At 39.3% G+C, this 26,889-nt stretch overlaps 1 protein-coding gene across 1 annotated transcript; it reads right to left on the minus strand.

Moving 5' to 3' along the window:
- Window positions 1–10,573: 10,573 nt before the first annotated feature.
- On the minus strand, window positions 10,574–26,553 carry CAAP1 (caspase activity and apoptosis inhibitor 1). The gene is made up of 6 exons (XM_082783649.1): window positions 26,372–26,553; window positions 24,985–25,185; window positions 23,392–23,476; window positions 22,411–22,486; window positions 16,053–16,126; window positions 10,574–11,520 (listed from the first exon to the last, which is right to left on the minus strand). Exons 1-6 carry the CDS (start codon window positions 26,501–26,503, stop codon window positions 11,177–11,179), a joined length of 912 nt encoding a protein of 303 aa, XP_082639775.1. The 5' UTR covers window positions 26,504–26,553; the 3' UTR covers window positions 10,574–11,176.
- Window positions 26,554–26,889: the final 336 nt, after the last annotated feature.

Consider the following 26,889-nt stretch of genomic DNA (forward strand, 5'->3'; position numbering starts at 1 on the left):
TGAACACTTCATTCATCCTGAACACTTCGGGAAGTCAGAGGTGGGAAAGGTTAATTGCTGTGTTTTCAGGAGAAAAGTAATCATGACTGCCTTTTGCAAGGAGTTTGACCTCTCCCTGCAGGAGATGCAGAAACCATTCTGCCACTGTTGTAGATCCAGAGCACCCAGCAGAGCGTGCTGGTCATTTTTCTGGGGTTTAGGCACCTCGTGCATCCTCTTTCTGGAGCTGGCCTGGTACACACTATGCTGACTCAGAACCATACTGTTCAAATAATGAAGCTGACGTTCTGCTTCCCCCACCCATTGTCTCAGGCAGTCAGAAGCTTTTCTCATAGAAAAGGATATTTTCCTGTCACCACAGCTACATTCATTAGCAAGAGCATGAGCAACCAGTGTCTTTTCAGTTCCTGGCGGACCATAGAATAAGCAGCCTCTTGGGGGCTGAATATTGAATCTCTCAAAGACTTCTGAGTAAAGCAGTGGAAAAATGACCATCTCTTTTAAAGCTGCAATGTGTTCACAGAGACTACTCACTGACAACTGCAGACACTCCACTCCCTCTCTGAGCCCCACAACTGCCTCCATTATGCGCCTTATCCAAGTAACTGCCAATCTCCAGTGCTGCATATCATCTCCGCCACCACAGTGCCGCCACTTTGTGTCTACCCAAGTCATGTGCTCCCAGCAGGGCAGGTGGTGAGCCACCAACTCCCAGTGCTGCCAGGGCCCTCGCCTCACTACCCACAGTGCCCACTCGCATCCTCCTGGCACCTTGCAGCCCCCTGGGACAGTTGAGTGGGGAGGGCTGGGCAGCAGCGGCCACGGTGCCTTAGCTTCCCCTCGCAGAAGTTGATGCTACAGGCAGCATCTGTCCTAACACCAAAGTGGCATTAAGATTCAATCTTTTAAAATTCATGGAAAATAAGTAGCAAACATCTTTCTTCATAGCATAGCCTATGCTGGATGTTGCTGTATTTATATTGGAGGTGTTAGCATGGTGGAGAGAAGATCTCTGGCAGAGGAAACTGTAGAGTTATTCTGATGGCAAAGAACCACAGAATATCCCAAGTTGGAAGGGACCCACAAGGATCATTAAGTTCAACTCCTGGCTTCACAAAGGACCACCCAAAAATAAAGCTATATGTCTGAGAGCACTGTCCAAATGCTTCTTGAGCTCTGGGCAGGCCTGGTGCCATGACCACTGCCCTGGGGAGCCTGTCCCAGTGCCCGACCACCCTCTGGGTGCAGAATCTTTCCCTAACCCCCAGCCTGACCCACCCCTGTCCCAGCTCCATGCCGTTCCCTCGGGTCCTGTCGCTGTCCCCAGAGAGCAGAGCTCAGCGCCTGCCCCTCCACTCCCTTTGTGAGGGAGCTACAGGCTGCCATGAGGTCTCCCCTTGGCCTGCTCTGCTCTGAGCAAACAAAGGGACCTCAACTGCTCCTAATAGATCTTTCTTTCTAGATTCTTCACCATCTTTGTAGCCCTAAAAAATGAATTTCTCATAAGCATGGTGTCAGGTGCAAAAAACTCCGAGGATGCCTTCTGGGCATTTAAAATGTCTTTCATAACATTTATTCATCCAACTGGCAAGATTGGTTGTATCTTAAAAGGCTAGTACATTTAAGTTCCCTCCTTTTCGTTAATGGTTCTTGTTTCCTAAGAGCCACTTGGATTTCTAATGGGTATGAGGCTGAGCCACAGGGGCAGCCATGGGAGAGGTCAGTTCCTAGCTTTGGAAATGGTCGGGGTAAGCAAAACCTTATGCAACAAGGCTCTGGACAAGGGCAACTTGTGAGACACCGCCATTTCCTCTGCAAATGTACTACCACAGCTGCTCCAATTATCTTTGATGAAAAAGTCTTTTGACCAGATAGGCTCTTCAGACCCAAAATCCTGAAATGAATCCACTTAAAGAAATGGGCAGAATATCAGCACAGTGACTGCAATAAATTCTTCAGTCTGAATAACGTGCAAGTTACAGAAGCCCTATATGAGTTTCACTCTGGCTCTATCCATTAAAAGCTGGTCTATTATTCTGCTATTGGACTGTGTGATGGAAAGTTCAGAAAAGCTGAGTTTTAGTTTTCCTGTTCAGTTTCTTGCTTGCCAGTCTCTGTGGCAATGACCCCCATTTAAAGTTAGTAAAGGACAAGATATATTAAGCTATTACGAAAACATTCTAAATGGTGCACTCAAAGAACTGACCAATTTATTTCATAAGTGGTTATAAGCTTGACAGAAAAGAATTTTAGTGAGAACTTGGTCTGTATTCATCCTGTTCTTGAATGATGAGTGCTAAGTAGAAGCCTACTAAAATCATGATTCAGTGTTAACAATCTTTTTTTCTGAAAAAGTAAAAGAACCTTGCCTATCAGCAGTGTTTCCTTCCTATAAAGCACACTGAATCATGGTGAGATGCATTTTTGATAACTGATTCTGCAGGGATTTTTTTTTTTTTTTTTTTGGTAAGCTCAAGAGGAAGCTCAAGTTTTAATTGCTACATTTTTATTTATATTAATTCCATGCGTTTAAAAGGTTGCTCTGGCTGGAGTAGAAAGAAGGTTATTACACTATCAAGCATTTCTCCTGTAGGCTGACAAAAAGAAGCTGTCTCTTAACCTGATGGCAATGAAAGACAGCGAATGAATCATTGCTTGAGGAAACCAATTTATTTAGTCACTCTGTGTCACTGTTATTTATTACTTGTCAGCACATGCTGTTAGTTCAATTAAATATAAAAACCTGAAGTTCTCTTCCAGTCCTTCCCCCACCCCAATTTTTAAAAACACACAACAAACAAGAAAAATGACATGAATCTTTAGTGCTAAAGCAGAACCCTTTGGGTTTATTGTGCTTCTCTTGTTTTAATTAAGCTTTGTTTATTAAACTTCTGCAGCTAAAGTATGGGGATTATTAATCTTCTTCAGTAGCTAAAGATAAAAGTTAGCAGAGAGAGGACATTGTAAAAATACAGTTTAGAGTTCCCTACTGAGATATACATAAAAAAATGAAATGAAGTAGTGAGACAAAGTGTTGATTACAACATTTTGTCAATAAAAATAAAGGTAGCTGCAAACAGTAATCATTTTCTATCTTTTGCATATAAAGGAATAAGGAATGAAAACTCCTAATTTGTATATGTGGGCATAAACATGTATAATATATAGTAGTTAGTAAGTTGAATATATATACATATATATGTATGTATGTATATATATTCAGCCCAGAATGCCAACTGTTTCAGACTTACCTAAAAGCCAACAGTATCCTGGGCTGCATCAGAAGCAGTATGGCCAGCAGGTCGAGGGAGGTGATTCCCCCTGACTGCTCTGCTCTCATGAGACCCCACCTGGAGTGCTGCATTCAGCTCTGGGACCCCCAGCACAAGAAAGACATGTATGTTTTAGAACGAGTCCAGGGAAGGGCCACAAGAATGGATCAAGGGGCTGAGCACCTCTCCTGCGAAGACAGGCTGAGGGAGTTGGGGTTGTTTAGACTAAAGAAGAGAAGAGCAGATTCTGAGGAGACCTCAGTGTGGCCTTCCAGTCCCTAAAAGGGGTCCTGCAAGAAAGATGGGAAGGGACTCTTTGTCAGGGAATGTAGTGATAGGACAAGGAGTAATGGTTTTAAACTACAAAAGGGCAGTTTTGGATTAGACATTAGGAATAAATTCTTTACTCTGAGGGCCATGAAGCCCTGAAACAGGTTGCTCAGAGAAGCTGTGGATGCCCCATCCCTGGAATTTTTTAATGGACAGGTCTTTGAGCAACCTGGTCTATTGGGAGGTGTCCCTGCCCATGGCAGAGGGTTAGAATTAGATGATCTTCAAAAGTCCCCTCCAACCCAAACCATTCTATGATTCTATAACTAGTGGCCCAACAGCTGTTCTCCTCCTCTGTTTTTTATAGCTTGCCTTCCTGATAAGACTTTCAATATTAGTTTAGGCATATGGCAATGAAGTCACATATTTTCACATAGGTCCACTAAAAAGCATTTCAACCATTATCATTTTTGACATGCTATACTGTCATGAAATAACAAAAATCTTAGCAAATTTCATTTCTTAGTATATGTGCAGCCAGTGTTTTTATTAAGCATCCCAACACGGCAAGGATTAAAAGAACAGGTTTCACCACACTAGAATGATCTGAGCCTGTGGACAGAAATGGATGCATGCACAGCTTCACTATTTTTGCTACAGGACCAAGGTTCACCAACTGGAGATTAAGTCCATTATCTACCAACTTCTGTAACAGTTTATTTTGCAAAATGAACATCATGCCAATACATATATAAAGGCATACCCTTAAACATTGAAAACACAGAATTGCTGCAATGCTTACTAAACTTTTCCTGCAAAGCAGATAAAACCACCGCATTCCTGAAAGGCATGTGCAGATTAGATTAGTTAATGAAACAACTGATTAAGCTCTTGTATTGTGTTACCAGACACCAATATTTAGCAAGACTAATTTGAATGGCCTAAATACCTTTTTCTAAATGGCCTAAATATCTCATTTTAAATGGGCTATAGGTGAGAAAGATATTACCTGCCTTTACAATGCCAAGTGGCCCATTCTGTTCATTTTCCAATACTGCATCCTCTCTAGTTTCAGTATCTGTGTACACCAACATCCTGATGAGGTCTGGCAAATAAATTGGAGAAGATATTTAATCAAACAACCAGTCTTAATTGTGGTTGGGCAATTAAGCAGGCAGCTTCCTAAAAATATAGTTTAAGGAGTGCCTGTATTTGTAAGAGAGTAATCTCACTACACTGCAGTGATGTGAGATTCTCACATCACTGGTGCAGGCCAACCAAAGAAGTAGGACACTACACCAGAAACAGTGGGACATGCAGTATGTAGAAATTCCCCTTTACGGAAGAGAAAATGCTAATGTCACTAAATGTTGACAAAGAGCAACCTACCTGTTCCCACTTCCACCGAACTGAGTTGTTTGTCCTTACTCTCAAGTGCCACTTTAGGTCTGAAGTAACCAGGATTCACTCGTCTCAAGTCAGGACAAGTACACCTCTTCATCCTTAAATTTCAACATCTCATCTAAATATACACGTTACAAAATGTCCTTGCTCCTACCTTATATTTGTCTAAATTGCAAGTCATTCCCCTTTACTATTCTGTTCCCATCCCTTTTTATGCAGGGAAAAAATGTGCTTAGAAGTTGTTTATACAGCTCTGGTTGTGCTCTTGGTATATCGCTCTCTGAAACTGACATTGTTAAAGCAATACAGCCCCCTAGCGTGGACACGATTGAAAAGTTTTACTTCCATACCATTATGAGATGCTAGCTTTGTGCAGACTACATATGGTACCAATTATAATGCCTCTACTTAAAAAACATATCAATTATCAGTAGCACATAGATGGGAAATTTAATAACTAAAGTAGTTTTATTTTGGAGCAGTTTAATTACCATTTTTTTGGGTGAAGATCTGTATCACCTCCACAAGACAGAATTTAATTGCAGATTTTAATTCTGATGCCTCAGATTTCAAGTGGAAGATGCTGGGCTGGCTATCACATTTCTGTCATTCAATCAGCACTGTTTTCAGCAGTTGTATTTTCACCCAAGTACAGCACTGTTAACCCCCAAATCCCAAATCCGTATTTAATAAAAGTTTTCCAGCAGCAGGGTCCATTATGCAGCCCCTACTCTCCTTCCACTTTCAAGCCACTCGTTCCCAAGTGTCAACATAGCAAATTGTATTAGCATGCTGATCCAGGCGGGGAGGAGCAAAAACCACAGGATATCCTGGTTCGAGCAGCTTTCCGTGTACCCATGCCAACACTAGTGCCATGTAGTGGTGTGGCAGTGAGTAGACACAAGGAGACAGCCACAGAGAAGCAACTAAAATGCCTTCCTAGCCACCTCATAAGCATTCATTCTTCACCAATATTCAGTGTCTTTCCCAATATTCGATTTCGGCCTGTCTTATAGGAAGAAAATATATTCTCTCAAAGCTTTAACATTTTTTGACTAACCTAACTTTTCTGTTAATGTCTCTCATCCTCTGTTCCTTTGATGACCTTTGAAGCCTGCAGTTGTTCCACTTCCAGTAGGTGTTTCCAAAGCAGACATGCAGAACTGCACACAGTATTCCAGGGAAATAAATGTGGAATTTTGTAAATAAAATTAGGTTGAGTGGAGTGAGAAAATGGAAGGTAGGAAGATCACAGATTCAACACTTCACTGTTACAATTCAAGAGCAACTTTCAGAACCATGAGAGACAAAAGACAAAAATTCATCTTTGAACCTGACAATGAAGACAGATCTCATGAAAAATGACATTTTTTCCACATGATTAAGAAAGCAATGGTGTACTGTATGAGCACGAATTTTTTAACAGAGATGATTACTTGTGCTCCACAATTTAACAATAGCGCAGTATTTACAGCTATGGTTTTGAGTCTTTCCCTCTCTAACTAGAGTCAGAGTGATTAACTGGTATATGGCTAAAACATTTTACAAGCTTCAGATTTTTCTTAATCTTTTATCTATCCTGTTTGCATATTTTAATATTAATGACAAGAAAGGACCATAAAACATGAGACAACAACAACAAAAAAAAAAACTGCAGCATTTTAACTTTTAAATTTTGTTGTACAGAAGGTATGCTTTTTTTCTCTCCACAGATTGCAGATTGACTTAGCAATAAACATAAAGCTTTGTATTACTGAGAATAAATTGCAGGACTTCATAATCAGCTTTTAATCTGGTGCTTTTGTTCCCAAAGTTGCGTTGTTCTTTGTGTCACTGCATGAATTAACCACCTCATCTCCCTTTCTTATTAAAGAATCTATTTCACAATTCCTCTTTAACTACCTTCTGTGAAAAGGGCATGTCTACCTACTTCAATGATCCCATAAAGCTAAATCACTGCTTATAAATTTAAGATGGGCACGTAAAATGCCATATAACTTATTACTTATTCACATGCACAAAGCTTTTCTTCATATAGTGTTTTACAGAAAACCCTTGATTTGCTGTATCCATAGATGAAAAAAAAGTAATTTAGTTAAGACTACCAGTTTTGTTGACTAACATTAAAAACTAATAGCAATAACCAAGCAAAGACATATGGATCTTTGTAGATCGGAATGTGCAAAGATTCAGCTGGCAGAGATGTGTTGTCATGTTAGAGGGTTCTTAAGTGGTGACTGCTTTTTCTAAAACATCCTCCCACAAACACAGACAGTGATGCAGAGGGGTGTTTTCCAGCTACCCAGCTCGGTGAGATTCATAGTGCAGTTATGTACTATTCATGTTTAATATGACATTTCAACAGCACCAAGTTAGAACAGAAATATCTTAAATCATCCACATGGATGATTTGATATCTGATGTGCTACCCTTTTATCTGCTTAGAAGCAACTTGAACTCAGCGATCAAAGCTTTCATTCACCATCATTAATAATTATAACCATTTTAAACAGCAAAGAAAATATTTTATGGCATATAATTTTAAAAATATATGTAATGCATGGCTCCAAGTAACAGGCAAAATATTTTTCTGAGGGAGCAACTACTGTAATAAAAAGAGTTAAAAACAGTGCTATTTTTTTTTTTCCCTCAGGAAATGCCTATGATTTGTCTCTCAAAAGTGGCATCTTCAAGTCTAATTATTATTCTCAGTGACATAACCACAAAAGTAACATCAAAGCCTGTTAACAGGAATAATAGATACTTTCGGTTTTCTCGAGAGTCATGTGTTTTTATTTACCTCATACAATCAGCCCTCCTCCTCCAAAACACACAGTGCTTCATCTATTAGGACAGCCAAAAATAATTAGAATATATTTATATTTGAGGCCAGAATATTATATAATATAAAGGATTTTTCTGCTTATGCTGACCAATATCCAGTATATATTTGGCCAATTGATTGATCAAAATCCAGTAAAATTAATATTTCATTAATAATTAATGACTACATTTTACATACAAATTGTCTCTTCCTCCAAGTGAAGTAGATTTACTTTTAAAGGAAAAAGAATCAGGTATTTAGAAGCAAACAAAACAGCTGTGTAAGATGTAGTTTAAATATACCGTTGTTTGTTTTTTTAACTGTGCACTGATGTTTGCTGTGTACATAATTAGTGCAGAAACCCATATAATTTAGTTGATCTGTTTTTAATCTAAGCAACAATAGTACAATATCCTAAAAATTAATTAGCACTTGTGCAATCAATCACATGAAGTCTGTCTGAATATACACACACACACACACATAATTTGTAAACAGCTTAATTTAATTTTCTTGGAATCCTTCTCTTTTAATTTCAAATTTAACTGAGCTGTAATTACACACCTCCATCATGTGCATGGCAAACCTGTTTCATCTTTGTCACACTACATATTAAAAAATTTAGCATATGCAATTTCTTGATACAGATCACATGTTGAAATAACAACCTTTGACAGTTCAACACACTACAAAGGGATCTTTTAAAGATACCCTGGAAAAAAAAGGCATGAAAATGAAGCTCAATTCAGAAACAGTCACCTCCAACAACTAGCCAGGAAACCTGTGTTCTAATTTATCATTACTTTAAAATTACAGCAGTACTTCCTCACTTCCAAACAACCGCAAATGGATCATTCTGCAGCATCACTGTATGAAAGCCATACATTTGACTGCCTCAGCCCTTCTGGTGATGTGTGAAACCGAGTTCGGCTTAAAGTTGATCTACATTTCGCCTTCAAAAGAATTCTGCATGAAGTAAGCTTTAGCTGTTCAGTGATTGCCAGAAGTACATTGGAGCCACAGGAGTTTGCAGTCAGCAAGGAATCAACTCTGCAGGTGAAAGGGTAAATTAGTGATGAAACCATAGGTGTTAAAGAGATCCAGTAGAAAAGGAAGGAAAGATACAAGTCTAGAAGCATTTGTTCTGTCAATCAACTGTATTGTCCATTTTTCTTCAATATTAAAAACTGATTTTTGTTTATTCATATAGCTTGGAATTTTATAAGCCTCATCAATACAATGGCAGGTTGCAGAACTGGCAAATGAACCTTGAAATGAAAGAAGAGAGGCTAAAAATAAGTATCAAGTTTTGCTACTGATTGACATGTATAGGGTTGTATAGGGCAACTAGGATGTGAATGTCCTTGCAGGTGAGATTTCTCAGTTTCCACAGGAGGCAAAGGGAGGAATTCAGTGCCTTAAGGACAGGGGTTATCTATACACAGCAGCAGTAAAACTTCTTGCCACAGTCCATGTGGCAGTTCCATAAGTCTGTGTCTTTACAGTCAAAGAAGACAGAACACAGTCTTCCCAACTATCTTTCTCCCATTATCTGCTTTTGTTTCTCTCCTCGAATAAATCACAGGTTTCCCAAACAGCTAGATGACATCTACTGAAGACAACACATATTCCAAGGCAGTTATCTGTTGAACTGGATGCATACATATTTATTTATTTACTTTTTCTAATTTGTGTCTTCTGATTTCTAAAAAATAATAGAAAAATGTTGCTGTGGGTAAGTGATTACAGTCAGGTATAATTTACTCAGGTTACTGCCATCGTTTACTGAATGCAACCATACTTCTCTCAGCTGTATTTAATGAGAGGTGTAGTTCATAACCAAATTTATGCTGCATTATGTTACTACCATTTTACTCTCTATACTGTTGATGCTAGAGAAAATCAATTGTACTTTAAGAGATCTGTAAGAAACTTGCTACTAAAGACAGTGTACTTGACCATCAACAAAACTGAGAAAAAAGTGGAAAAGGGGGAAAGGAAAGGGGAAAAGGCAGAAGTGAAAGGGGGGAGGGAGAAAAGGAAAAGAATTATAAACCCTGCAGGATAGTTAAGAATGTACTCATTATGACAACCTCTGCTGTAATAATAATCTCCACAAATTACTCTTAAATATCTATGGCACTATTACAAATTATCTAATTTGCTTTCCAAGTTACAATCAAAGGAAAATCACGTGTTACAACATCATTTTACTTACCAAGAACCACAATCACAAACCTCATACTGTAATAAAAATTGATTTATGTTTATATGTAAACACACACATTTAAAAAAGAATTTTATGAGCAGCCAAGTAGGAAAATAGCACTACTCAACAGAACCAGAATTTTTGTAATTATTTCAGGGAATGATAGGAGGAAAAGTTTTCATTCTATAATACAAATTACTTAAAAATAAATACCTTCAAAATGAAAAAATGTAGAATTATGATTTTGAAACTGTATTTAAAATTATACATAAGTGCCTTTTCTAACAAGCATTTACTCTGAAATTATGTAGATAATACTATTTACAGAGGACATGAAATGACAAACAGTTAAATACTAAACATTTAGGGACTTCTAAGTAATCCAATCTACCACGTTGTACTAAATATTATACCAAATATTCAACAACAACAAAAAAAAGCTTCATAACCAAGAAAAAACTCCATTTTCTTTATTTCAGTTGTGACACAGAAGACAAACAGTGGAGGAGAGTAACAATTAGACGACCAGCAGTATAAAAACACTGGTATTTGTCACTTTCAGGCACTTTCTCAGAAAATAAATTTAACTGTTTATTTAAAAAAAAAAAAAAACTAACAAATTAGCTTTTTCAAAATTAACCATGCTTTTAACTTTCTCAAAATGAATCATCGTTCAACTTAACTAGAACATTTACATTACTGTGAGCTGGGCCTCAAGGAGAAATAAGCATCTGAGAGCACCTTGCAGAATGCTGAAGGCTGTCACACCACAAAAGACTTTTCAAAATGGCATTTTAAAAGAAGCGTATATAAATCAAGTTTCTCAAGTAGTTCAGAAGTTGCTAATAAATAAAATAACTGGTTAATTTCTAACCATGGGGTTATAACGAGCTTGATTTTTCTAACCTGTCCTGAAGGCACCAGGTTCACAGCATAGCTCTGTACATTGTACCTCCTCGAGGAGGTAACACAGCAAAGACACTGCTCAGTGCAGCATCAAACCAGCCCATCTGTGCCAGCGATGGAAGCAGCACACCAAAGGCAATGAAAACTACGATCAATGGCTTAAGCCACAGGTCGGGATACACAGTAAGAGTCTGAATGAGGAATGTCATACCCAACCCAAATATACTTTAGCGCTGAAGAGAAAAGATACAATGTTCTTCAAAACATACTGAAGCTTTAATCTGAACAACCTCAGGGTTGTTTTTTTACATCTCCAGCTTTCATCAGAGCCTTAATAGCTCTGGCCCTCATCTCGAGCTCCAGGAGCTCCAGCTGCTGTGCTGATGGCTGAACATCTTCCGAGGGGGGAACAGCTACGCCTTCCGTTTTGGACTCCTTTGGGCTAGATTCTGCCAGCCCCAGTATCTCATTCACGCTTTTCTCAATGTCCTTCTGAAGGTCATCTATCTGACCGGCTCCACTTCTGCTGGTGTTTTCTTGCACATCTGAGCTGTCGTCTTCATTGCACGGACCTTCTATATCACTATCATATGCATCTGCATTTATGCTGAGGACATCGCTATCTTCTCCTTTGCCTGTAACACAAATGTAACAATCATATAATGACCTAACTGAACAATTTTTCTCTCAACTTACAAAATCACTTCTGCTTAAAGCACTTCTCTGTAGATTAAGGGTGGCAAAGAGATCTGTGAATTTGAGACAACTAATTCCTCCTCTTTTTCTTCTCCATCTTTTAAGGCTGATCTAATTTAGACAAGTGTTAATGCATTTTTATGCCAATTTAGAAGAACATACAGTATTGCAAAGCTGTAGTACCGGGAAAATTTATTCCATCATATGGAGTTACATGATCTATTTTCCCCAATTAAAAAGCCATAAGGTTTTATATCACAAGGAAGTTTCTGCAGTGCAGAATTGGTTATTGTTATCTTTAAAGTAAGCTTAGTTTTCAAAATGCAATTATAAGAACACTTTAAAACTATTTTACTTATTTTAAAAGAAATGGGACACTATGTCAAGCAGAATACTGAAGACTAATAGAAAATCCTATTACAGTGTAACTATTCAGAATCTATCATACAACTATTTCAGACATATTTAACTCACGTCAGTAAAAATGGAAAGTTACAGTATTGGCTTTTAACACTGGCAAAAAGTTGGGAGTTTACTAAGAAGAGCAATTAGATGAGGCAGTGCTGTAAGATAAAAGCCAAACTCCGTCAGAGCTCAAGTAACTGATCTTACAATTTGGCTATAGAGAGACTACTGCTTGTGACACCTTGGCCTCAAAAATTATTAGTGCATGGCCAACCTCTGTATCTTTTGAAACTTACCATTCATTGCTTCAAATAAAGAATTTATAACCAAATGATGATAAAGTTACTGCCTTTAAAGGCTTTATAATTGCACCACTGTCCAGAAGTACAGCTGTGTTCCTTGTTAATTAATATTGAAGGCTTACAGTTAAAGACCTGTATTTTTGAAATAAGTATAATTTCGTATCATAAATATTTGAAGAAAGTTTGCATTCCTGTGTAAGCTACTGTAAGCCATAATGATCCTTTATATAGAAAAAATATTTAATAAACATCAAGACAGTACTGCAAACATGTTTTTTTGTTTTTTTTTTCTTTTAAACACACCGTGAAGGTTGTCAAACACTGGCACAGATTGTCCAGAAAGGCAGTGGAGTCTCCATCCTTGGAGACACTCAAGATGCAGCTGCGTAGGATCCTTAGCAGCCTGCTCTTGCTGACCTTGCTTAAGTATGGGGATTAACTTTGACTTAGGATAACATTTAAGTCCCTATTCTGGAATATTGCACATTACCCTGTCAGAGAATTCACTCCTGATTCAGGGTGTTGCACCATCATCAGCGATGACCCTCCAGCACTTCATAACACTGTTTACAGTACACAACTGCAAAAACTGCCCACCGTGCTTCAGAATACATCAGATGTGGGAAATACACAGCTAATGTGTGCAGCATCTCCAACATCCTAATCAAAACTGTTAAGAAAGTATCCAGCTCTGGGAAATGCAGTATTAGCCACATAAATAAAGTTTACATAGAATTTTTGGTCTTCAATTTCTGTAAAATAAATTACAATTCACAAGCCTAAAGCACAAATGATTCTGAAGCTATATAAAATCCTCACAGCGGTGTGTAAAAAATACTCATATGAGATGTGCATACCAGAGCCTTCTTCAATCTTAAGTGTTTTTGCCATGTTTCTACTGTAACAGTAGCTTCAAGGTTAGTATTTCAATTTCAGATGCAGTCTGACCCATTTCTTATACTAAAAAATCAACTTTGTACACTATCTTCTCAACTCTGCCCTGCAAGATACAAAATACGTGAAAGATCAGAAGTAATGAGAATCAACAGGATAAGGAAATGGAAATACATGTACTTCTGTCTTGCATCAGTCAGTATTTACCTAACATGCTGCTCAACAGGACAGCATTTCCATGGATCAAAAACCAGGCACGTCAATGGCTCTCAACTCAATACATGAAAGTTACCTCCTGAATATGTTCATATTACCTAATTCAATGCCAAAGGTAAACTGACTTTGTACCAGGCCTGGCTGGACAGGTGTCCATTTTCTTCACAGATGCCCCTACGGTGCTATGTTTTGAATTTGATATCAAAAGTGTGTTGATAACACACCGTTGTCTTGACTACTGCTGAAAGTGCTTGCCAAGCCTTGAGGCTTTCTCTGCTTCTCACTCTGACCCCATAGCAAGTAGGTTAAAGATAGGCAAGAGGTTGGGAGATAAATAGAGCCAAGGCAGCTGACCCGAACTGACCAAAGGGATATCCCATATTATATGACATCATGCTCAGCAATAAATGTTAGAGAAAAGAAAGAGGAAGGGGTGATCTGCACGGTTATAGCATTTGTGTTCCGTAGCTGTTATGCATGCTGAAGCTCTGCTTTCTAGGACATGGCTAAAAATTTGTCTGTCAATGGGAAGTAGTGAATAAATTCCTCATTTTGCATTCCTTGTGCATGCAGCTTTCCTTTACATATTACAATGTCTTTATCTTGACCCAAGAGTTCTTCTTGCTTTTGTTCTTCCAATTCTCTCCCCTGTGCCACTGGGGGAGGAGTAATTGAGCTGCTCTGCGGTGTTTAGCTGATAGCTGGGGTCAACCCATCGTAAAACTCTGTGTGGTACTGGTAAGATATTAAACAAACAAGTCATTTAAAGCAGCCTTGGGTTCCATTCAGAATTTAGGCCTGCCAAAACTGCATAATATACAGTATTCATACATGTCTATTTGCCTACAAATGTTGTTTAATTAGCTGGTGGGCTTCATTTCCCTTCTTTTTCACTTTTAATTTTACCCAGTAATAAAGCTCTTGCTTGGCATTTCTCATTACCTTTTTCATTTTGATAACTTACTTTTTCTTTCAGCTACATTTGTGAAATTCATTCTAACATGCTTTATTCTTTTTTTTTTTTTAACCCCTTTTGTTTAACCCCTCAATCTGTTTTTTCCCACAGCATCATGAGCTGCAGAAGAAGGATTAGACTTACATTTTATCATTTATATTGATATTCTCATAAACTCTTTAAAGGTAGCACCTTCAGTGAAGTCACTATTATAGCCCTAAGCCATCATGATACTCTAGTTGATAAAGTCATAAAAAACAACAGTGAAAGAATCACCGGGAACAGTCATTAATTCCCTTTGATAATACAAAAGTGGAAGAGATCTGCAGAAATCTGTCAGGTCTAAGGCTACTCTATATACACCAGGCAACACTTACATCTGCTCCTGAAAGTTATTATGTTGTTACAATTCCCTTCTCCGTTTAATTCCCCTCACTAAATACCTCTTAAAAAAACACCCTTCATATAGTTCTTACAGGGGAGATATCTTTAAAGAGAGCATTCTGAATTGTAAAATAGGAGTTGCAGGAACCACATAATGCTATGTGGTTTCTTGCTTCACAGAAGAAAAATATAGCTTATAAGAATTTGCAACATTCTCTGATAGGAAAAGCTATTTCTGATGTTACTAAATAGATATAGTCCAAATGAAAATAGACTGAGACAGAAACGCCTACAATTTGGTGCTTCGTCTACGAAATAATACTGGCAGTCGTTATATGGTGTTGTTTTAATGATTGGAATAAAACAAATACTGCTGCTGGTTAAAGAAACAGTTTCCTTACACAACAGTTACTCAAATGAGTACCACTAACTTGCCTACTTTTGTATTTTCTATTCTTCCAATATTGTAGTACCTGAGTGTCTCACCCACTGCACTTTGCATTTAAAAAGAAAAAACACACAAGACAAAACTTTCCCTCTTATAGATCCGAAGAGTTGAGTACTTCTACTCTGCTTTTACACTACTAAATACACCAGTCATCAGGAGTAGTGGGTGTTAAGCACCATTCCCAGAGACCTCAGCTCGGCACAATCAAAACAACCTATCACATATCAAGACTGAATACAATGATTAAATTACAAGCAGTTCTTTGGCAAACAGTTATTACAGCGGATTTCCATGAATGTCAAAACAGAGTACTCTTAAGATCATTTCAACACAAAGTAAAACTGAATCTCAAAGAATCCAGCAAACAGCAATGGCAGTACTAGCAATCACCTACAGATCAAGATACTGAAAGAACTGAAGTTCTTCAGCTGATAAACTAGAAGAGAAAAGCCAAATGAACCTTGCAAGATCATTCAGTCATGTTCTGGAAGCTAAATTACCAAACTCTGAAGAGCTATTGTTTGCTTCTATCCACAAAAACCTCCAGACTTAAAGTGCTGAGAAGCCAAATTTTCTACAATGTCTTCTTCAGTGTTCCTTTCTACTTTCATGGAATTGGGCCCAAGGGAGAGGTTGAAACCATTCATCAAGTGATTTCTCTGAGGATGCATCTCTGTGATTGCAGGTACGGCTCATGAGTTAGTAGTTATCTTGAACTAGTCACTGTCCAACATCATTCTAGTGGGAAGTGTCCTTGCTCGTGGCAAGGGGGTCAAAATTGGATGATCTTTAAGGTCCTTTCCAACCCAAACCATTCCATGTTTCTATGATTAAGAGAGCAAAGTTTCATCTTTCTCCACTACATACCTTGTTTTGATTCCTGACCTTCCAGTTTGTTGTCATCTCTTAAGGAAGAAGTAGAGTCTATACTGTTGTCCTGCCTGGAAACAAATGACACCACATCTTAATCTACATCTTTTACAACTTAAGAGGATTTTTCAAAGAAACATTAACTAAAAAGAAAATATGTGGTGGCAGGGCAATAGGAACGTGCTGTCTCTAAGCATTTGAGAATGAGCTTTTCTTTGCTTTCCCTAGTAACCTGCAAGAATGAAGTAATTATTTCAATACACCCCTTAGAATACCAATCTTCACTGATAGGCTCTCCCTAGAAGCTTGTCTCTAAAGCTCAGAATAAATGGTCACGGAGTTAAATATTTTGAAAAACTACTGTTTCAGTTGCACTCAAATACTCTTTCCTTTTGAAATTAAGAAGCTATTTTCATGAAGTTATTGTCACCCTACCACCACCCACCTTTTCTACATCACAATCTCATGTTTTCACTAAGGGCTGCTTTTTAAAAGGAAATGCAACTTAACCTTTAAGTTGTATTCAACATCCATGTTTATTTCTTCAATTTAAGGATTTCTACCCTTGACCTGTAAGGTTTCACCTGCTTTACACCTGGGATAAGGAAAAGGTACTTCTGTGAAATGTTCATGTCCTTCATACATTTTGTACACACTACTTGGACAAATTGTGAAAATACTGTGAAATATACAGGACAAATAAAGGACAGCCCTCAGAGAAGGACCTAGACTCAGAGAAAAACTTCAATTACCATGTTTAGCAAGCATTTTGACAGTAGTATTGCCAATTTCCTACCCAGAACGTCATTGTGGCATTGATTTCTTACAAGTTAACATGCAACCACCCTGCCCGTTGGAGCTAAACAGCACTATAAAAACGATAGCAAGATTCTGGTATCACAGATTTAAATGTAATGATTTTAACAACTTGTCAGTAATGGCCTGAAGGCCTCTTCTGTAATTGAATACAGATCTGTTTTCTCCAGGCTCTCAAGGATGTTTGGTGTGTGCTTTTTTTTTTTTTCCAGGTGTCCAACGACCATGTCGGGAGGGAGAACACCATTATACTTCTTGACGACTTGGTCTGAGAGACGGAGTTATTTTGATGGCTATTTCCTTTCCTATGGTAGTAGAGGTTACAAATCAATTGACCTTGTTTCTCCCACGTTTGCACCCAGTGCAATATAAATGTGTATAGAATAGTGCAATAATTAAGGAGAACGTGCCCACAGAAAAGAGGTACACAACACATGAAGAAATATTTTAAGTGTTCCTCACTTTAAATAAGGAACCCCCAAAACAAATTTACTGCTCAATATTATTTTAATAAAATTTGAATAGATTATTTACTGCAATGCATTTTTCTCAAAACATCTCAGTAGTACGTATCCTTAAAATTTGCTTTCCTGCTTAGTCAACTCAGGAAGTATTTTCCCAATTCTTTCATTTCTGATAGACTTTCCATTCCCAGGCTGGACTGAATGCAAACTACATGTTCAAATAGGTATGCTGAACATGAAGTTCTATATACTCGCTAACCCCTTCACAAAATCATTTAAACTTTGCCTCTTCACAAATAGTTGCTCATTTATTTTCTATTTGAGTCATCAATCTTGTACCACAAAGGCCACAGGTGTTGCAAGATTGATTACAGCCCTCACATGCTAGATGTAAAATAAGCCGAGGAATTCTACAAATAAATTAGTTTTGCTCTATGTGACAGTTTAGACATGTTAACCAGAGTCTCAAACTTCTCAGTGTAACAACATGACATTGCCATTTATTAAGTGGAGCAGCAAAGGATAGGCAGCAAGGAAAAGTTTTGCACACATAAAGTTAGAGATAACTGAGACCCATCACAATTACCAGTCCCGTGAGCCTGTGGAGTTTAGAGTGGGGGAAATCACAGAATGGTTTGGGTTGTAAGGGACCTGGAAGATCATCTAGCCCCAACCATTCCTGTCAGCACCCAGTGTCAGCTCCAGGCTGCAGCTGGGAACCAAAGCTTGAATGGTGCAACACTTCGAAGCAGTGTCACAGCTCCTGGGGAGTAACATTTCCCCTCCTACCTTCACTCCATTATTGGGAGGGATTAGGCCAGATGTCAGCACAGACTACCAGTTAAACCTGCCCATGATGCTGTCACAGAACACCTTCCCAGAAATTTCAGGTTTTGTTCTCCTGTCACCTACTGAGCCAAAGCTGAGGCTCATCGTACTCCGTTGTGTTCTCCTGTCTGTGCTTTTAAAGATCTGGGGAGGAGAAGGATGTTATTAACCTGACCAGCACAGGGGGATCACCCTGCCCAAGTTGCTCTGAGGGCTGTCAAAGGAAAGCAGCAGCCTGTTTGCCAGGAGAGAAAACAACTAAGGGCAGTCAGCTAGAGAAGTCACCTTAGAGACTAAAGGGAGTTACTGCCCACAGCAGCATGGGGCTCGTTACAGTATGCTGGGGAAGAACATTTCAGGATTGTGTAAAACTTACTTGGGGATATGTTTAAGGGTGTGGTAATATGCAGGGCATTATCAGATGTTTAGAGGAAGGACCAAGGATGGTAAAAGGGACAGACTTAGGTAGACTGTTGAAGAACAAGCATAGGGAAAACAGAGAAAAAATAAGACAAAATCAGTCAGATGAATATAAACAGGTTGCTGGTCAGCACACTTGTCTTGCAATGCCCTGCACCTGGTCACCAGTCTGCCCTGCCTTCTTGTGGAACTCCACAGCTAACCATTCCTCCAAACGAGAGGTCTGTGTGTGCCTAAGAGCCAGCAGCTGCAGAGAGGACCACAGGTGACAGGGGCCTGCAATACTGTGCTGCCAGAGAATAGACAGCATGGAAAATGTGCACGCCTCCTCAGGGAAGTTCGGTGTCGTGCATCAGTGTGCAGCAAACCTCAGGCAAGTTTAGCTATTAAGTAGGATGAGATATCTGAGAGTCAGGTGCCAAAGAAACTGCAAGATTAGAGGCCAAATTCCAGAGAGACCAGGGTCTGCAAGTACTTGAATCAAAGGACCGTAGATCTGCCAGTTCCCCAGCAGATAAAGAGTCAAGGAGTCACCTACTTGGGACAACACAGGTCTGGACCAGCTACTGGAAAGGTCTGTGTGTACACAAGGAGGTCAGAGCAAGCAGCTGGAGTGGGGCTGCAAACCTTGCAGACTTGAACACCTTAGTGTCAGCAACTACAGAGACATGTTGGCCACAGACCAGCTACTGGCCAACACAATCAGGTTGTGATGCCCCCGTAACACCTGCTTATCACCAACAGCAAAAGCTGCTTAGGCTCCTCACGCCCCATCCTCTCCCCCAACAAATACACATTCTTCATCCTTTTGAACTGAGCAGTCACCTCTGCACTGGACAGCAACACGTCTTTTAGCAATGCGTTACTGTCTGACCTTGCACAAGAATTTTCAGGAGGAAAGAATACAAGTTTCACATCCTTGATACCACAAGGAGCTCTGAAGCCAAATTTCATCAGGTATTAAAATCACTCATTTGACAGAAAACTCATTGACTTCTTTGGTTCAAAGAAATGGCTGTGAAGTTACATATACCCACTTCAAAAGCTACATAAAAAACTAATTCTGAATTGGAATTCACACATCAAAAATTGTTGTAAAGTTTCTTCATGCTATCTTGACAGTATCACTGATTATAGTAGAGATATTCTTATAAAGATTACCTACTGTCAGAAAGAAATTATTGGATCCCCAAAGTACTTTTACAGCACATTTTATATTTTGCTGTTGCTTTTCCAGAATTGGCTGGATTGGACCGTATTACTTGTGACCTGTCACCGTTTCATAAGTAGGCTTTCTGCACCATCTTGTGGCCAAGTAGATGCAGTTCAACTCATAGTTCAATTTCATTCTCAGTTTGTTAATCTTACTTTGTTTATTTACAGGAAATATTTTTACAAATTATCTATACTGAGGCACAGATTTAAGAAAGGGCAGCACAAAATCATGTCACCAAATGATGGGAGCAGAAGATATGTTAATCTAAAAGTAAGGCATAGTATATAAATTTAAAATCCATTTCATGCATATTAATTTTTCAAAGCAAAAAGTCATTTGTTCACATTATACATGTGAACATACCACTGTAAATTGTAATAGTATGTCTCTTCTTTTAATACATGTTTTTCTTACTACTGCCAATAATTTACTTTCAGTCCTTCAGGTTATTTAAATAGCCACCTAAGGGAACTTGAAAGACACAGTTTAAGCACCTACTTATAGCTTATGAATAAGATGCCTACCTGTTTTTTTCAGGACATTAATTAGCTAAATCCTTTCAATTAAATGTCTACCATTCAGCTGGAAAACTTGACATAAATCAATTCTCTTGTTTTAATGGTACTCCACTGCAGACTAACACAGATATATGAAAATTACTGTTAAACAATCTATACGGAGCTCACAAATGACCTAGCTCATCTATTATAGCAGCCTTTTCCAGTTTTGGCAAACATAGACCCTGATACTGCTGTTTTTCTGCCTGCTTATTTCAGAATTCATAGCATTTAACTCTGAAGAAGCTGGTGACAAAATAACAGAGCATTTTACGTGATGATGCAAATAGCTGAAGCTTTTTCAGAGATGAACTTTTAGAAAAAAAACTCAAGACTTTTGTTTTTAGTTAAAGAACATGTCTAAACTGTAGCTCTGAAACACTCTGAACTCACAAAATTGCCTTACAGAAATCTAGCAGCATTGAACCTCCCATACCTCTTTAAGATGTGAAATATTATACGCATTTTGCAAGAGTAAACATCTTTTGAATTAGATCTTTAAAAAAAAAAACATAAAATTCCTCCAAAGTCCTGGGATGTTTTTGATGGTTTCCTTAGTAAACAAGGCTTTCTTCTAATTTAATTCACAAGTTCACTTGCAAAGCACCAATCATCATCAAAGGGACTCATTTATATAAAGAGTATTTTATATTGTTATTTTATACTTTAAATAGCCAGCAGAGGGTAAAAATCAAAAGGCAAAATTAGTTTACACAAAAGTGCGTACTGACATCATTCACAGACCGCGCAAGAATGCAAAGGAGGGAATACGGTCACAAATGAGTTCCAAATGGAACCCAAGAAGAAAAAGCGTCACAGGGTATTAAACCTGTATCACATGAGAAAAACTGAAGCATCACTCATCTTAGTATCTATCACTCCACTTTCTACAATATTTGTGTTTTCACAAACCTGGTATATGATGAGATGTGATCAAAGAAAATGACTTCATTCGATAATTTCATAATTTGTTCTGAGCCAAAGAAATGAGGTCTCTGTTGAATCAAATATACTGACCAGCACACAAAATCTGGATTACTATCATTGTCTTTCCCACCTCTTCCTTTCTGTTTCATAAATCTAGATGAACTCACCGAATTAGCAGCTAACTGATACCTTAATCAGCCCTACACTCCTGTAAGGCCACTGTGTTTCAAAAGGCTTGTTAAGTTTATGCACGGAATCTGTGGGCCAGCTGCAGACAGGTCAGCAACCAAACCAGAAAAAGCTTTTGGCTTTCCTACATGCTTTTTGTTTGCTACAGTCACATTTAGACCCAAAATTTGACACATTTTGGGTGATAACTATTAGCATTCTTTTCCCCCTCAACTACTTCTGTAAAGACCGTCTTTATTAAAGGAGTGACTTAATAATACACTACACAAAAGTTGTCTTTTTTAAAAAAACAAACAAACAAACAAGAAAGTATTTTAAGAAAAGGTTAAAAATGTTGGCCTTTGCAAAACTGACAGATGTCAGCTTAAGAATGAGCAGCTAGAAACCTCTGTACTTCAAACTCTAAACATTAATATAACATTCCCAGCAGGAAAGATGGGAACAGGCAAGCGTCAGCACTGCTTCAGCTGGGACAGGAATGGTGGACCAGAAACAAGGATGCAAGGAACACGATACATCTCAGCTGAACTCAAAACACTCTTTACAAAGTTCATGGATTTCACTGGGAGGGGTTTTGTTCAACCTGCTCTAGTGAATCCTCTAGTGAAGAGGATTAACCTAAATCACATTACCTCACTTTCGGCTGCGGGCAAGGATTGTGCATATGTTCAATTATCACAAATTAACTGATGGGCAATAATGCCAGTGTAAATTTCAGTGATGTGCTTATGAAACATCTGATGTTATCAAATAACTAGGCCATGTAACTGCAATGCTTCCTAGCAGTAACAGCTCATTGTCATTCTACCAAAAAAAAAAACATATGATTAAGGATATAGCAGAGGTCTTTCAGTGCTACAGTTGATCAGTTCTCATGAAAAATTCCAGTATCATTCAATATTTTAAAATTAAGCTTTGAACTGTTTTCTTTTACTCACTGACTGACAGATTCACCTCCAGTCTTGTCTCCTCCATCTCCATCCTCGTCAGTATCAGAATCAGCTCCACTCTTGCCTAGATGTACACAATTTCAAACATGCAAATTTAGGCATCTAGTACAATTAGTGCTACATAGTTAGCCTTATTTTTTAATGATTAACTCTACTGAGATCAGAAAAGGGTTTTCTCCCCAGTTCAAACAGATGTTCTAAGAATCAGACTTACACAGAATCAAAAAGATTATTCTTGAGATGCCTGCTAGCCACACAGTTGCCATTTTTCAGTTACATTATATTATGGAAAAACAGAGGATAAATACTGCTACTGCAATATTATCGGCACTAAAAATAAAGCACAGGAGACAAGTAATAGAAGGTACTCTCTACCACTCAAGATTCAAATGGCTCCACTTAATTGAGGAGACAGCAATTTGTTTACAAATGAATTCTATGGCCCTTAAATACCAAGTGGAAATTCAGTAAGATACTGATATGCTGAAATATCATATCCTTAATCAAAATATATGCATTGTGTGTCTCAGCAGAGCAAAGGCATGCACTAAGAATCCTTTAGCTACACTGATTGTTCCAGTGCAATTGTTAATACAGTTGAACTGGTATTGCAGTACATCTGATTTCCCCTCCGGAGAACCAGGGGACAACTTAATGCCAATTTAACTAAAGCAGTGGATTTCAAACAATGCTTCTAAATTCCTGCCTTTGTTTTTACCATACATCAAGTCAAAAGCTTTGTTCTTAGTCTAAGTACTAGGGAAAGGAAGCTAATACTACTATGATCTGAATGTATCCCTAATACCTTCAGAATTACTGGATGATTTCACCCACGATTAAAAGATCAAGACCAGCATATACATACATATACGTGTCAGTACCTGGAAACACAGGCGCAGTTTAATGCAGACTACTTTTGTTTTCCTTATTCCCTCTGTGTACAGTGGTGCCTAAAAGTTGCATTCATACCTTCAAGTATCTTCAAAAGTTTTTTTTCAGATAACAGCTCCAACTGCTCCAAGCAAAGCCTTTTGATTTCATCCATGGAACAGTTCTAAGAAGACAGATAAGACAGACCACAAGCCACTAAGATTTCTGAGGACAGAAAAATTATGAAAGCTGAGTAGTTCTTCAGCCCTACTGAGAAACTCAGATTGCAAGTCCTTTCTCTATTCTGACATGCACTGATGCAACTACCAAAGAACATTAGGTAGGTGGGCCAACCACCAAAAATATTTGTTTGTTTGTTTTGGTATTGTTTTCAAAATTAAGCAATATACAGTATCAGTCACTTGAGCTTTGCCTGAGAGTTTTCACTGCTGTTGTGACACTGAGCTGTAGAAATAACAGACTGCAGGTGTAAAGCATGAAACAGTAACCCAGATCACTCCTAATTCTCCATCACTCAGGAGCAGGTGAATTACATAATTAAATCTGCAAAGATCAAAGCCAATTGTTGAACCCAAGTTCATGAAACAAAGTAAACAAAAGTGTCAACAAAGCACAAACAGGAATCATACATCATATTGCACGTCATAAGAAAGAAACTGTAAGAAAGTTGTAATCTGTGATCCACTCCTCATTTTTGATACATACCACACACCGAGTCCAGCTAGTTTCACATCTCTTGTACTTCTGAGTATGCCCTTGGTGAAACAGTGATAATTTCACACTCATAAATAAGCTGTGCACACATACATGTACCAACATTATTAAGTGTTGAGCATACTGTAATATACACCATCCTACTGCAGGCTTGGTTCTACACCACTAGACAACTGCCTTTCCAATTCAGTTATGCCTTTGCCTCTGGCCATTCTAGACCTCTTTTCTTCTTCCAGATATGAGAAACAGGAGAGACTGTAAGCAATTCAATAAGAGTTTAAAATGAGTAAGTCTCACCTTAGTTGTAACCGGTCTCACAGATTTAGATAAAATTTAAGACAGAAATCGAAAAACTACTAGTTAACAAACACTGCACAAATGGCATTTAACCAGCAGCTTCTTCCCCCATATAGACCGTTCACCTATTTTCACCAATTCCCACTGTTCTCAATACTCAAAAAGCATATGTTCTAAGTCAGTAAAACTCTAGAGGCACTACTATTAAATTCCAGAGAAATAACAGCTTCCAGAAGCTGTTTATCACGAAGGGGCATTATGGCCTCATCTCAGACATTAATAACTTATAAAGAAATTTAGATAACACATAAATAGAAGTCAGACTTTTATTAACAAATCAGCAAACTTGTTACTGCACAATACTACTGAATTCACTCCATGCAATTAGAAACTCCTTTTACATTAAGAATAACCAGTATAGATAGACAGTACAAAAATAATCAGCCTGCATTCAGCTGCAGCTGAGCTGTGGAAAATGGAGTAGGATGAAATAAGTGTATCAAATCTTAAGTGTCTCACTTTCAGAGACTTCACATAATCTTCGTTTAAGAAAAACACAGGCAGTTTTTAAGATGGGAAGTCCACTAGACTTGAGAGATGTGATTTGTTATGCAAGCATTCAAGCTTGTGAAAAGCATACAAGTAGCTGTATTTCGTTACCTTTAAAATATCAGGCAGCATCTTCTGTAGTTTCTTCTCCCCTACGACACAGAAACACTGTTGAAGCATTTCTTTTTTGTCCGCGATGTAGAAACTAACTGGTTTGAGTGACACACTGAGATCTAATCCTCCTTCCTCTACATCACTGGGTTGTTCAGCTTCTTCCACATTTTCTCCAGATGGCACATTGCATTTTTCTTCCTAAACATCAAGAAGGCAAGTAGAATTTTCATCTTCTAGTGAACTGCAAAAGAAGGAAACTTAACACCTCATCTGTGATAGCAGTAGTTTTTCCTTCATAATTGCAAGGGACATCTTAAAGTAGATTTCTGAACTTCCAAATACTGTTTTAGCTTACAGGGTAAGGGTAACTGCATCACAATAGTTATGTTTTTGGTTACTGAAATCACTTTTACGCTAGGAAAAATTTTTAAACTTTCAAGAGACAAAAAGTATTCTTCAATACTAACTGGAAATTATTATCTTAAGATATCTTGCTGCTGCTTCTAAATCAAAGCATGCTTTAAGGCAGAATAAATCCGTTTATCTGATCTCCTCTGCAATTGAACGACGAAGTCGATAATCTGCAACTACCTTGCTAAGAAAGAAATTTGCACATGTTTCCATGTGGCACAGTTTTCTGAGGAGAAAAAAAAAAAAAAAAAAAAAAAAGAGTTTTGCATGAGAAAATATATCTTCCATATCAGAAAAAAAAGATTGAACCATTAAAAATCAGATATAGTTTGAAGACACAGACAGTCACTCACGATCGTGTGTCACGCAGTCATCTTTGTATTTGAGCACAACTGGCTAGGACACAGTGATTGTGATTTGGGTCACCTCTGAGCGTGTGCCTCACATCGCTTTGCACTGGGTCTGGCCAGGATGGAGTACATTTTCCTCACGGCAGCTCACATGGTGCCACGCTTCAGATCTGTGACTAACACCCCAGCTGCGGACGAGGAGCATTTGTGCAGCACCACGGCCGCCTGCCTGCCCCGCTGCAACGAGCTGGGGGGCACAGCACCGGGAAGAGCCGCAAGGTAGCCGTGCAGCATTACCTCCAACACCACGCTCAGCAGCACAGAGGGCAGACAGGTGCCATGAGGGGCGAGCCACCCTTTTCGCTCAGGAGCTGGCTGGGGACCTGACGCCCCTCGGAGGGGAGCGCCCCGCTGTCACCGCACTGCCTGCTTCGCTTCCCTTCTCTCCTCCTCCGCTCCCTCCTCACCCCTTAAGCCGTTTTTACCTCAGCCCAGGCCTCCTCCCCCGCTTTTTTTTTTTTTTTTTCCTCTTCCTTCCCTCTCCCCTGTCCCACCGGGGCAGGGTGCCGCAGCGATCCTTCCCAACCCCTCCCAGCACAACGCCACCGCCGCCACCACCGCACCTCAGGGGCGCCGCGGGCGGACTCGGCGCTCCGGCGCTTCCTCTCGCCGCCCCCCGGCCCCGCGGCCCCCTCGGGGCAGCACGAACGGGAGCGGCGCCGCTTCTTCTCCTTCGACGACTTTCGGCCCGCCATCGCCACCGCCACCGCCGCCGGGCCGGGCCGGGCCGGGGAGGGCCGTGAGGGGCCGCGGCCCCGCCTGCTTCCCGCCGGGGGCGGCCGCCTCTTCCGGGCCGCACAGAGCCCGCCCCGGCACCGGCAAAATGGCGGCGCCGGCCCCGTTCTGCCCCTCCCCCCTTCACCCCCTCACAGAGGCGCTCTGCCCCACTACCCCCCACTACCCTCACAGGGGGGTAGTGGGAAGCCCTCAACAAAAGAGGGCAAAATCTCTCTGCAAGAGCTCTCAAAAAATCCCAACCGTGTTTGTTTGTTTGTTTGTTTGTTTTGTTGTTTTTTTTTGTCCCCTGGTGAATTTAGAGAAAACAAGCTCAAATCAGGAGCACTGCTTCGAGTGCATTAAG

The sequence above is a fragment of the Aythya marila genome, assembly GCF_965140915.1.
Source record: "Aythya marila genome assembly, chromosome: Z".
NCBI classification, from domain to species: Eukaryota; Metazoa; Chordata; class Aves; order Anseriformes; family Anatidae; genus Aythya; species Aythya marila.

What these genes read in the sequence shown, in the direction of transcription:
- CAAP1 (XM_082783649.1), bottom strand. Translation starts at nt 26,503, where the DNA reads ATGGCGGGCCGAAAGTCGTCGAAGGAGAAGAAGCGGCGCCGCTCCCGT. An exon ending in GGAGGTGAATCTGTCAGTCA is followed by an intron (nt 16,127 to 22,410) that starts GTGAGTAAAAGA and finishes ATTTGTTTCCAG; the next exon opens with GCAGGACAACAGTATAGACT. An exon ending in AGGTCAGGAATCAAAACAAG is followed by an intron (nt 11,521 to 16,052) that starts GTATGTAGTGGA and finishes TTTGTGTTACAG; the next exon opens with GCAAAGGAGAAGATAGCGAT.